Source organism: Gymnoscopelus braueri (assembly GCF_963280865.1).
Source record: "Gymnoscopelus braueri genome assembly, chromosome: 6".
Classification (NCBI taxonomy): domain Eukaryota; kingdom Metazoa; phylum Chordata; class Actinopteri; order Myctophiformes; family Myctophidae; genus Gymnoscopelus; species Gymnoscopelus braueri.
This window is the reverse complement of record NC_137607.1, coordinates 9,651,824-9,666,010: the sequence shown is the minus strand read 5'-3', so window position 1 is coordinate 9,666,010 and position 14,187 is coordinate 9,651,824. Positions and strand designations below refer to the sequence as shown.

General features: G+C 42.9%; 1 protein-coding gene across 1 annotated transcript in view; it reads right to left on the bottom strand.

Annotated features, from left to right (window-relative positions):
* Positions 1-11,018, bottom strand: part of LOC308086756 (paralemmin-1-like) — a gene marked incomplete at its 3' end in the record, with an annotated part of 61,606 nt that extends 50,588 nt beyond the window's left edge. The window contains exon 1 of the mRNA XM_080430405.1: positions 10,901-11,018. Within this exon, the coding sequence (XP_080286531.1) occupies positions 10,901-10,905 (5 nt within the window). The 5' untranslated portion in view covers positions 10,906-11,018. The remainder of the gene's footprint in view (positions 1-10,900) is intronic.
* Between the last annotated feature and the right edge of the window lie 3,169 nt (positions 11,019-14,187).

Here is a 14,187-nt window from a genome sequence, read left to right as displayed (position 1 = left end):
TAAAGCTCAGAGTCTTCATTCAAAAGGACCCAAAACAAAAACAGTGTTGGGTCGTCCAAAAGAATGCCTGCAGTTCCCATGGAGACCCCACCCCGCTAGCTAGAGAATCCTGGGGGTAACGGGTGCATGCGCACGCGTACGTGCGTGTGTGTGTGTGTGTGTGTGTGTGAGAGAGACAGTGGTTTGTTGTTGATGCTAGGGGGAAGAACCAGGAAATAAATCTGCCCTCTTGCTGAGCGTCTGGACTCGAACCAACTAAACACTGATCCCTTCACTATGCCTTTAACACCAGTGAGGTCCCCTCTCTCTCTCTCTGTCTGTGTCGCCCCATAACAGCCAATACTACTATTAATTGAAACCTTTATTTAACAGAAATCCATTGAGACCAAAGGTCTCTTTTTCAGTGGAGGCCTGTATTCACCTTATTCCTGACGTTCTCCAGGGCGCCGCCATTGCCTCTTGCAGGGAGCAACATTGAGTTACTCTCTGTTTGCAGCTTCATTCAATATCTGTTTACTTCCTTCCTCCCTAGTAGGCTATACTGCAGGTGTAATGCAGGTAATTAGTGTTGCCAGATTTTGCGGCCAGGTCTATGAAAACAAGCGCAAAAAAAGCAACTAGGCTCAGTTTTACCGGCTATTTGAAAATAGCAGATCAACAAGCTCACAATGTGTCACATCACGACACGTTGTGAGCTTGTAGATCTGCTATTTTCAAAAAATATTGGGAAAAAAAGTAAAATATTTATAAAACATTTTAACAACACATCTTGTATGGGGGTCCCTGGCACCACATATTTTCAGATGGGGGTCTGCGACTCTGCGGACAAATACATATTAATCTGGGGGTGCTTGACATGATTTATTTTAGAAAGCAAGCCCAATTGTAATTAAAACTACAGCCCCAAGCTGCTTATTATAAGCAGACATGGCAACACTGGTAAACAGGAAACTCATTGATATGGGGCTCCCCACCTCCCCTACTCCCCTATTTGGCCACGCCCACAGTGGGCGTGACCAGGAATAAGGTGAATACAAAGAAACACAACAATATGATTTTACAGACATGACATGCACAACGAGATACACATAAGAAAAAGGCTGCAAAAATATATTAAAACCAAATATTACACCAGGCAGGTGCTCATGTCTTCTTCCAGTATCAAATCAACTAAACATTTCTAAAAAAAAACAAATATCAAAAGAAACACCTGTCATCTAGCTTCAAGCTATCCTTAAATTTTTATCCCACGATTTTGTAACCTCTTTTTTTCACCCAGTGCCAATTGCCTAAGCTGTAATACTGGGCGCTACTCTCCCTCTGCCAGCCTGGGGAGAGCCCCGAACTGAGCTCATGCTTCCTTCAACGCATGAGGAGTGAGCAGGCCGCTTCTTATCACCTGACAGGGGGGAGTTTCCCCCGGTAGGACGTTGCGTGTGGAAGGAACACGTTATTCCAACCAGTTCCTTTCCCCTTCATCAGGCGCCTCGGCTGACCAGGGGGAGGCAGTATAGAGATCAGGATTACAGCATTTTTTCATCGATGCGATACGATACGATACGATACGATGCGATACGATGCGATACGATACGATGCGATACGATGCGATACGATGCGATACGATGTGTCGCATTGTGAGCTTGTAGAGCGCTAATTTTCAAATGGCCGAAATGTATATGGCTGAAGTGGTTACCGTAAATTTCGGACTATAAGCCGCGACTTTTTTCCCATTTTTCGACCCTGCGGCTTATATAACGGTGCGGCTTATCTATGGATTTTTACAGCTAACGGCCACTAGGGGACCTCCTAAATCTATGGATTTTACACCCGCGGCTTATAGTCCAGTGCGGCTTATATATGTACAAATCATTCAATTTAGCTGCTGCGGCTTATATTCAGGTGCGGCTTATAGTGCGAAAATTACGGTAATGTAAGTTTTGTAATAATAATCAAAATCTACAAAGTAACTAGCTAAAGGTTTCAAATAATTGTAGTGGAGTAAAAGTACAATATTTGGTTCTGAGATGTAGTGGAGTAGAAGTAAAAGTACTGAAAATTGGAAGTACTCCAGTAAAGTAAAAATTGTACTTTAGCACAGTACTTGAGTAAATGTACTTACACCACTGCCCCCTCCAAACAAATAAATAACAAGATCAACATTCTAAAGGTCAGCATTCCATATTCCATCCGTATGTACTCCATATCTGAGTCCATATTCATTACATAATGCAATGTGTTTTATCAGTGACATATGAAGTGGTGCATATCAGACAACTAAATAATAAATACACTAATACGCTCATTTAAAAGTTGATAATGCATTGAAGTGGATTACTTTGTTTAAATAATCTTTTCATTGTAACCTCAGAATGCATATAGTCTCGCGTAGCCAGACAACTATTCCACAATCTCTGAATGCTATATAGAGTCTGGAACTACAACTCCCGAAATCCGAGAGAGGAAACTGGCTACTTCCGCTCACGAAAATATATTTTAAAACATCTTTACGTTTTACTTTTTTAATTTCCATTTCTGCTTAGCAGCAAGCTAAATATACTTAGATGATTTTTATTTATATTAGGATAAATTCGCGCGACTGTAAAGACCAAACGGAAGTGGGGAGGAGGCTTCACATCCGGAATAACTTCTGCTCATGATCAGAGCTTCCAAGTCCCAGACTGTATGACCGGAAACATTTGAAAATTGTGGGAGGCAACAGTCTGGCCACGCGAGACCAGAGCCTTCTATTAGAGAGTTGCGCCAATGAGGGGTCAGAAACAGCGTCGGCCACGTGGTTCATGTAGCTGGAAATAGTGACAAGGAGCCGTCGACTTCAATGCATTCCATGAACTTCCGGTTTAGGGATTTGTCACTATTCGCCAATGTATGTGTATGTAGAAGACCTGGCCCGAAGAAGTGAACAGAGTTGGCGTAACTCTCTAATAGATGGCACTGCGCGAGACTACAGAATGCACCACAGTGACACAGTAACAGCTGTAAAAAAATATATTTAAAAAGAGAAGAAAAAATGTCAACCGAAAATGATTGTGTTGTGAAGGTTTGATTCCAGGCTTCAGGCAATGTGTCAAAGTGTCCTTGAGCAAGACACTTTTAAAGGACGACTTCGCCCATTTCCAACCTATCTTCATATAATTGGTCATCACTAATGCTCATAATAATATGGTACCATTTCTGTTCCTCTGTGACACTCTGTGTCTCAGAGGAGGGCTGTGGACGGTTCAGAATCCCGCCTACCAGTGACATCATCGATGAGGGAATCCAAGCTAATAGAAAGTGCAGGCTTTCTATTCCTGTGTTGGTGCATCGCCTAGTTATTAAATGTAAACAGGCTCTATGCACAGCAGCCATATCGAGAAAGAAATGAAGGCTCTGTTCCATTCTGGCCAAACAGAGTCAGGGTGTTGGCTCACTGGAAACACTCTGCTACACCAGTGGGTCTCAAAGTGTGGTCCAGGGACCCTCATGGTTCCTTGAGGGGGATCCAAATGGCCCCTTACGGGCGTGTAACTCTGAGAGTTATGGGTGTCCTTGAAATTAAGACGTTTGAGAACCACTGTGCTACACTAAATGGAACAGAGCCTTCATTCGTATCACTGGTAACACCCCTGAAGGAAGTAAGGAAGAGGCCCAGTTTCTGTCCAACATGGCTGCTTTGCCTAGAGCCTATATATCCAGGAATGTGTGTATTAGTGCACTGGTTCTCAATGCCGGGTCTGGGGACGTGCTAAAGGCAGTATCTCTCAGCTTAGTACTGGTTGTAGGAACATTCAACATAACATTATCTTGTGATCTGGTGCCATGACTTGAGCTTCTGAAAGCTATAACAGCCTCGTCAGAAACAAGGGTAGTGGATCAAGCAGTGCTTTGTAAACTGTAAAGCATACATGGGCAACTGGCGGCCCGGGGGGGCCACACGCGGCCCCCACCTTCACTTAACTCTTTGACTGCGGACGACGCGATAACGCGTCAAGTGCTACTTTGTCCAGTTGGCCGTCGACGCGCTCGACGCGCTGGACGCGCGTTCATTGTTTAATCTCTGATTGCGCTATGCTGCTTAATATTCAATGTTATTCTCGAGTTCCACTTACTTCACGGACATCTGCATCCGGTTTCATGACCTGGATTCCGTTTCCGGTTTTTGATTCTTTTCCCCAGTCATTTTCGTCCAAAATAGGTAAATAAACGGTCTTTCACACGGTATGACGGACAAACGGACAGTTTCTCTTCTATAATCTATGGTCTGGGTGACGATCAGTCATCGCCGTCGTATATCACAACGTAATTTTCGCCGATCAAAACAATGGGGGGGACGTCACATCCGTTTTCATGTTTTTCCTTGTCTAATCTATGAAGAAGGGTGAGAGAGACCCAACGACATGATCAAAGCTGTCATGTGCTGCCCTCTAGTGGCGGATTTGTGCTGGGTCTTTACATTATGTGTCCTTAAATTATTTTCATGAGAAAAATTCAAAATATAAAAATAAAAAAACACGAAAATTGCTGGCACTGGGGGAGTACTTTATGAAAATACTCTGGCAGTCAAAGAGTTAATGTGGCCCGCAGGTTAATACACTGAATACTGATATATCATTGATTTCAGCTGTTACAATTCCAAACGTGCAAACATGACCCGCTTTATCTACTTCAGTCTATATTAGTAGTTGATTGACTAGAATTAATTGTTTTATGTCCAATGTATTTGTATTTAAGTTCATAAAGTTAAATAAGTATAACTAAATGCATTTGAAATTAAATGAAATGTTACTTTTCAGGATTCCAATTCAAAAATACCAAAACATATTTCAGGATTCCAATTCAAAAATAGCAGATCTACAAGCTCAAAACGCGTCGCACTGCGACGCGTTTTGAGCTTGAAGATCTCCTCTTTTTGCTACTTTTGTGTGACATAGAATGGCTTTTATCTCTTTATATGTGTTCTTAAAATTCTTTATTTTCCTCTGACACTGCAGGTAGGACCTTGTGAACCCATTGTCTGCCATGCCATGAAATATGTCTTCATATATTGCCTTGTTCCTATACATTCCTACCAGTCGCGTAACGAGGCAACAGTATGCCCCGACGCGAGGTGGTCACAGCGGGCCCTCATGAACGAGCATGCACGCGCACGCAGCGCACGTGCATGTGCACCCGGACGGTTATTAGTGGTTTCTGATACTTTTTTCGCGGGTTTGTGACGGATTTCAGGTACATAAACAACAGTTAACAATTACAATGTTGGGACACACCCAAGTTAATTTTTTTATTCATTTTTATTTTATTTTATATATATAATTTTTTATTATTATTATTTTTCTGGGTGGGGATGTGCCCCTAACGTCATGCAACCGCAACCGCGTTGTCTGCGTGACGGTAGTGACGCCCCTGATTCCTACAACTTTCGCTTGTACTGAGGCATCCCCCCAAAGGAGACATTGAATTTCTCCGTCTGTCCACTAAATGCTGCTCGCCATTTCTTCTGTAAAACCTATGCTGCACTATTGTTTTGTTTTCATAACACTCCTTGCGCTCTCGTAAATCCAAATCAATTCTCACACTCTGTAATGACGTCAGTGGAGCTCGGGTCGCGCTGCAAGTGATGTTTTGGACAGTTTGATATGTGACTTGAGTGGTTAGATCAGGTTACTGCGTTCAGACTGAGACGCATCTTTAGAAATCAGATTTGAATCAGATTTTAAACCACCACTGAATGTGGCTCAGGTCGGATTTGTAAAAATGGGATTCCATGTGACCTGTCTCTGTTCCAATCTGGATGTGGCACAGATCTGATTCAGGCTAGATTCAGGCTGGATTTTGCTGTAAGAGCCAGGGAATACAACCTTACTGAATTATATCATACAACGATGAGTTCTAAAACATACCAATGTTATTGTCATTGTTCAATAGTGTCGTGTGATGGAGTGTAAATGGAGATGTGGGTGTGTGGTCAGTATGTGGGTGGGGTCAACATGTGGGTGTGGTCAGTATGTGGGTGTCCTCAGTGCTACAGTCATGAATGTGATAGGGGCGTGGCCCACTCTGTTTGGATCAAACATCACACACAGCTGCGGGACATTCAGTGGCGTAAAGTTACTAAGTAGATTTACTCAGTTACTGTACTTTTTAGGTACTAACAATACTTAACTTTTTTTCCAACACTTTATACTTCAGAGGCAAATATTGTGCTCTTTACTCCACTACAACAGTCAAAATATGTCACATATTTTAAACCATTCAGAAAAGAGACAAAGTGAATAGTGTCGGGGGACAAGCCAGCCATTGTTTGGAGCTCTAACCTACAGTAGTTATGATAGTTAATGTCAGAAATGTGTGACTTATTGAAATTCAATTATTTGAAATTTTCAGTTTATGACGGGCTTAAAGGTAGTCCACCCAAAAAAGTGACTTAAAAGTGGCTTCGTAAGGCAATAACCTGGCATGCCGGTCATCAAATTATTGGCTTATAGGAATGTGACAAAAACTAAAACATCTCCATGAATTCAAAGCTTCATGGGGTAACTAATCGATAGAAAATAAGGTGAACTACTCCTATTTTATACTTCGGCTATGCAAAAATAGCCGATCTACAAGCTCACAACACTCACATCACAACGTGCTGTGAACTTGTCGATCTTCCTTTTTTAGAAAGAAAGGTTAAACTTTTTTTTCTTTTTTAAGTAGCTTTACTTTGGTACATTAAGTACATGTTGATGCCAATACTTTTGCACTATAACTCAAATAAAATTTCAAATCTAGTGAGTCTTCTAGTGAGATAGATACATCCAGTGGTGGAAGAAGTACTCAGATATTTTACTTAAGTAAAAGCAGCAATACCACAATATGAAAATCTCACAAGTAACAGGCCTGTGTTCAAAATGCTACTTGAGTAAAAGTACAAATGTATTGGCATCAAAATATACTTAAAGTACCACAAAATAAAAGTACTAAAATGTTTGAAAATAGCCGATCTACACGCTCACAACGTGTTGCGATGTGACGCGTTGTGAGCTTGTAGATCTGCTATTTTCAAATAGCCTATAGGTATAAAATAGGGCTAAAGTGGTTAATCTTTGTTTTATAAAATCATCACAAAGTAACTAGTAATTAAAGTTTTCAAATAATTGTAGTGGAGTAAAAGTATAATATTTACCTCTGAGATCTAGTGGAGTAGAAGTAAAAGTACAGAAAATCGGAAATACGCCAGTAAAGTAAAAAATACCTCAAAATTGTACTTAAGTACAGTACTTGAGTAAATGTACTTAGTTACTTTACACCACTGGATTACATCATATCCAATAATCTCCTCCAATCAGACGGGGTTCCTTGAAGCACCAATCAAACTGAAAAATGTGAAATATGTCAGAATAATACAATCACTCATAATGATGACAGACAAGAATTCTCTGGAAGCTCATTGGCTGAATTGGAAGGAAAATGAGCGACGGTCCAAAGCATGTCAGATATTTTAAACCAATCAGTGACGAGATAAACAGAATATTTAGCATGGTGACAGAGCCAGCCATTGTTTGGAGCTCTAACTTAGTTATGATTGTTAATGTTGAAATATGTGTGACTTATTGAAACTCTATGTTACACCAGAACTTTCTCACGAGCTGCAGGACTAAAACATGCACGCACGCACGCACACACACACACATACAACATACATGCACGCACGCACGCACGCACGCACGCACGCACGCACGCACGCACGCACACACACACACACACACACACACACACACACGCACGCACGCATGCATGCACATACAAAGTGTATACATGAATCCATAATCCCAAACTTTTTCATGTCAAGGACCCCCAACTTGACACTTATTAGCCCGCGGACACCCATTTCAAAAGATATGCCAAGGACCCCCATAAGAGAAGATTTTTACGGCTCTAGCAGTGATTCTCAACCATTTTAATTTCCCCCAGTTTGACATGCATAAGGCTACGGACCCCCATTTAATGGCATTTCAATCTCTGGGACCCCAATTTATATTGTAAAATCAATGATCAATTTAACTCTGAGAGTGTGCAAATGGAACCAAATGGACCCTTTGTACACTCTCAAGAGTAACAAACCCATAAGGGTACATTTGGTTCCTAATCCTAACTACCTATCATTTAGCTGGGGACCCCCTGGAACTCCCGACCCCACTTTGAGGGGGGGGGGGGGGGGGGGGGGCGGAGCATGTCAGTGGGGAATGTTGAGCAGGGGGAGTAGGGCGGAGTCTCTCTACGTCCTCCCGCTGGGGGCTCCTCACTGGCAGGTGAGTCCGGTATAGGATACAACAGCAGTGATCTCTCAAGAACAGATTCAGAGCAGCGCTGCTGAATCTGGCGGGAGCCCCGCTCAGAACGTGTGAGGCGTTGGCCTACAAGTGGGCGTGCCTTCAGATCAGGAAGCAGGCCGCGCTTTACCCAATCAAATGTTAGTGGGCGGGATTTACATCTGTGCGTTCGCTTCCCACTGGAAAACGAACCCAAACTCATTTAACACTATAGCGTCTTCGGAGCCGACAAAACCACGGAAAGTTGGTAACATTTTAACTTGTTCTTTCACCATAGAAACAAGTGGGCTTATAACCAAAACGATCCATGTTCTTTGGGAGAAATGGTGTTAGTGTTCCGTGGAGAAATATTGTTTAGTGGGAATGACAAAATAGGTGCACCACCGGAAGTGGAGGGCTGAGGGCAGAAACCAAACTAAATCCAGTCATCGTCGGTCTATTTAATCACTCCCCCCCAGAGTCAAATGCAAAGGTAAGAAACTGCAGAGGGCGCTGTTTTTCCCTTTTCTTTGACGATAGGTTCCCATATTGCAACAGCAGTGACAAGCAATGGGAGGAGTTATCTACAGCAAAGTACACAGTGATGTAATCGTACTGATGAATTGAGTACAATGGACTACAATGGAAACGTGTAGCCTGCTGTTAATAAAGTATTCAATAAAAATGTCTATCAATCAATCAAAGCAACGCAGCGGCAGCGGCAGCTAATGGATACAATTAATAATGGGTGTGCTTGGATTTAGGTGTGTCAATACTGATGCTAAATAAAAACAATATACTTCATTGACTGGGGTCTCCCAGGGCTCTATTCTCGAACCACTCTTTTTACCCCTTCTACAACAAATCTCTTGGCCGAAATAGGCTGTTTGACCAGAATGGAAACGAGCCTTCATTAGTATCACTGGCAACAGCCTATTAGCTGATCTATACGCCCATATAGCTTAGTAGAGAGGTCACTATAGTTTACCTCCCAGCACACCCACGTCTACCTGACTTAGAGCCCATGGGCAAGACACTTGACACGGCCTTATAACCTCTCCCCTCTCCCTTCCCCCTGAGCGCTCAAATGGTCATCCATCTGAGCAGCCATCAGGTGGATGAAGTTCAGCTTCTTGGAGTGAATAATGTTGACAAATCTATAAGCTCACAACATGCCACATTATTGCGCCGCATGCACGCACACACACTCACACACACACACGCACACGCACACGCATACACACACACACACACACACACACACACACACACACACACACACACAGAACACATGGCTGATTAAACCTAGAACACCACTGATCCGGTCGATTATCTGCCTTCAAGTGCAGCTTTAAAGACATCATGTAGAATCACTCCTCATTCATATTTAATTTAAATCACTCACTCTAACATTAAATTGAAATACAGGCTAGTTTTGCGCAGCCTCCTCCATCATGATGCGTCTCTCGCGCACGTAAACACGCGCACGCACGCACGCCTGGCTGGCCGGCTGGCTGGTGGCGCGCGCCAGACGGTCGCTCCCGCGACATTGATCTCTCATGAGAGGAGAGAGAGAGAGAGAGAGAGAGAGAGAGAGAGAGAGAGAGAGAGAGAGAGAGAGAGAGAGAGCAGAACGGATCGATAATGTTAATTATAAAGCTTTGCGCTCCAACATGGGTGACGGTCCATCATCACACTGTATGATAGATCTGACAGACCATCATATCTTATATATGTATACATGTATATATATTTACGTGTGTTTTGTCTGTATCTGTATCGGCAGACTGCAGTGTGTTTCGGCATGGATGGTGCGTGTGTCAGCGTTTTACAATCAACCCCTTATTCTGGGAGGGGAACAAAACAAATAGCAGATCTACAAGCTCATAGGTCTGCTATTTTTCGGGGCGAAGAGAGCAGTAGCCTATATATCTAATGTCCCAATCAGGTCTGTTTTAATACGAATATTCATTATAGTAGCTTAGTAATAGCCTACACATTTAGAGCTGTTCAATAGCCTATAAACAAAAATGTCCAAAAAAAAACATTGCATATCTTGTGAGCTTGTAGATCTGCTATTTTCCCCCCAAGCATCTAGGCTAACAGTACCAGATCAGGTTTGTTTAGCAGCCTATAAATAAGAATATTCATTTAGAGCTGTTCAATACGCCTATAAAGAATATAATTAAAACACATTTGAGCCTGTTCATTTTGGCTATTTATTTGTTCTGTGGTTGTGCTGGTTCCCTTCGTTTAAAATATCACAGTAATAGGCCTACATATTATTTCAAACTGAATGGGAGATACAGATGTGTGCTATAAATGTGTTATACATGTGTTATAAATGGTTTTTTTTTTCAGCTGCAGTTTTCATTGATTGTAAATGAATGAAAAGGGCATCTTTTTTTTTCAGGTGTGGTTGAGCCATAGAGGACATTCAGCTGAACACACACACACACACACACACACACACACACACACACACACACACACACACACACACACACACACACACACACACACACACACACACACACACACACACACACACACACACACACACACACACACACACACACACACAGCATATAAAGAGAGGTACTTACTCCATGGTTGAAGCGAAAGTCCTTCCAACAAAAAAATGGCTTTATTGTTATAATAATAATAACAATAATAATGATGATCGTATGATTGTTAAGTCCTCTCTCTCTCGGTCCGGATCTCTCTCTCTCTCTCTCTCTCTCTCTCTCTCTCTCTCTCTCTCTCTCTCTCTCTCTCTCTCTCTCTCTCTCTCTCTCTCTCTCTCTCTCTCTCCTCCCCTGACCGGGGTGTGTGTGTGTGTGTGTGTGTGTGTGTGTGTGTGTGTGTGTGTGTGTGTGTGTGTGTGTGTGTGTGTGTGTGTAGTGGATCCTGTTAGACTCACTAGATCCCTCCTCCCTGCATAGATCTACCGAGATCTCACAGATCTGGTGGCAAAAATATCCCCCCTAAACCCGCCAAAAACAACCAAAGATCCGAAAGCTGGAGTTGTCTGTCTGTCTGTCTGTCTGTCTGTCTGTCTGTCTGTCTGTCTGTCTGTCTGTCTGTCTGTCTGTCTGTCTGTCTGTCTGTCTGTCTGTCTGTCTGTCTAACTGTCTGTCTGCAGTCTGCTGCCTAGGCTGCATGCATGCGCGTCCACGTGTAGCAGTAGCGTGCTCGTTCGTGAACGTGCACACGCACGCACGTCGCATGGCATGGTGGAAGCCCCGAGCATGCGGGAGAGAGAAAGACACGCCCCCGTCCGTCCGCATGGGGGGGAGAGAGAGAGAATGACAGAGAGAGAGAGAAAGAGAGAGAGAGAGAGAGAGAGAGAGAGAGAGAGAGAGAGAGAGAGAGAGAGAGAGAGAGAGAGAGAGAGAGAGAGAATGACAATAGAGAGCGCGAGAGAATGACAGAGAGAGAGAGAGAGAGAGAGAGATAGAGAGAGAGAGAGAGAGAGAGACCCCCACACCCCCCCCCCCCACACACACACACCCACACACACACACCCCTAACCCAATGATCCACTAACCCTGTTTCTGAAGAGATCAATGACAATCCATTGATCAGGAAGTGTGTTCTGATTGGCTGTTGATCAACTATAGGACTTGTCTGTCACTGATCAAATGTCATGTGACCAGATAGGGTCGTAGGTTGGATTCCTACAACATCCTCCATGTTCTTGAGCAAGGCACTGCCGTGCACCCTATAACCACTCATTAAGCCATGTTTCAATATCAGATCTACAAGCTCACAACGTGACGCGTTGTGAGGAACATTTTGGAAAATCTTGGAATTCTTTGGAAAATGTCTACACTTTAATCCAGTAATGCATTGACAATAACAAATAAAATGTACTTTTCAATAAATACTTAAGTATTTTAAGCATGCACTTCAAGAGCAGTATTCTCAATATAAATTTGACTGAGCAACGTTCACTTGTAGTTGACTAATATTTGACCAGGAGTATTTATACTTTGACCCAAATACTGGAGTTGAGTATTTTACAGTGTTAACTTTGAAGTTTAGTTTAGTTCCAGTCATATTTTAGTCATCTGAAATGTTGAACTTTTACTCTAGTTTGAATCGACTAAATATCATAAGATTTTAGTCGACTAAAATACAGCTACAGCCGATTTGGTCGACAATGTTTTGAGAAGACATTGTCCATGCAGCGCTCATTACAATTGCTGGAATCTTTAATTACAATACAGTTAACTGTGCCTTCATTTCCCATGAACCACCACAGCACCTGGTTTATAGAGCACCGAAGTCCTGACATCACTGCCAGTAGAGGGCGCTTTCCGCAGGTTCATGGCTTTACTTTTTGTATTGATATCCTCATTGGGGAATCTTAGATCGCTTCATATAAGAACTGTGTTTAAAAAATAAACACACCACCCTGGCGTTTTTACTCATATGGATATGGAAGCATTGACTGAAGGTGCAAATGTACACATTTACCCAAAGAGTAACACAATATAAACACTAGAAACGAGTCAAACAACCCAAAGACTACATTTCCCATGAACGCGGCTGCTGTGGGGACAGTGAGTTCAGACCCGGAAGTAGTAGTTCTTAAGACTTTTAAGGCAGAATTTATTAAATTTTTGCCAGAAACAGGCTGTATCAAATATGAATGAATATCATAAACGATGCAGAGCCACCCCCCTGACAAAAACGCCGGGGTGGTGTGTTTATGTTTGGAACACAGTTCTTATATGACGTGATCTAAGATTCTCCAATGGGGATTTCAACACAAAAAATAAAGCCACGAACCCTGGAACAGCGCCCTCTACTGGCCCTCTACTGGCAGTGACGTCAGACTTTGGTGCTCTATAAGATAGACATATAAAGGTAGACGCCTCCTCCGGCTCTGAGGCATCTGTATCTTGGGCGCGCACCCGCTTCCGCCCTCCCTCGGGAAGTTTCCGCGTGCGTCACAGAAGGGGACGTTCGGTAGGGCAATCTGTGGCAGGTGGGGGCGGGTCTTTTCGTAACCCAGCCCTTAACCCTTTAAGAGGCAGCCGCGCAGCAACTAGTCAGTTAGACGCGCTGTGATTGGCCAGTAGTCAACGCGCTGTAATTGGCCAGTAGTCACTTTGAGTGGCAGCTTCCGCTTGCCCTCTATGGCGGCCGCCAGAGCGATACAGGTCGCTCCAATGAACGGCAGAGGCCAATGAGGTATCTAGGTTTCTATATCTATGGAATATAATACATGTTGTAGTTCATTGGGCCTTCATTTCCCATGAACCACCACAGCACCTGGTAATACATTTTGTAGTTCATTGTTCCTTCATTTCCCATGAACCACCACAGCACCTGGTAACACATGTTGTAGTTCATGGTTCATTGTACCTTCATTTCCCATGAACCACTACAACAACACCTGGTATATAATACATTTTGTAGTTCATTGTGCCTTCATTTCCCATGAACCACCACAGCACCTGGTATATAATATATTTTGTAGTTCATTGTGCCTTCATTTCCCATGAACCACCACAGCACCTGGTAATACATTTTGTAGTTCATTGTGCCTTCATTTCCCATGAACCACCACAGCACCTGGTAATACATTTTGTTCATTGTGCCTTCATTTCCCATGAACCACCACAACAGCTGGTGGCTGGCTGGCTGGCCCCCTGTGTGTAGATATGCACTGCCCTCTTCTGGTCACAGTGCTGCACTACAGCTGACACCAAAAGATCAATGCTGCTATAATAAGCCACCGTTTTAGTAATCATAATATATAGACTGTGTATTTTGGTCAGATTTGGTTGTATTTAAAACACGTTGTATTCATTGTTATTCAGTTCATTATCATTTACTCATTTACTCTCCATACACCTGTTGTTGCGAATCCTGACCAGTA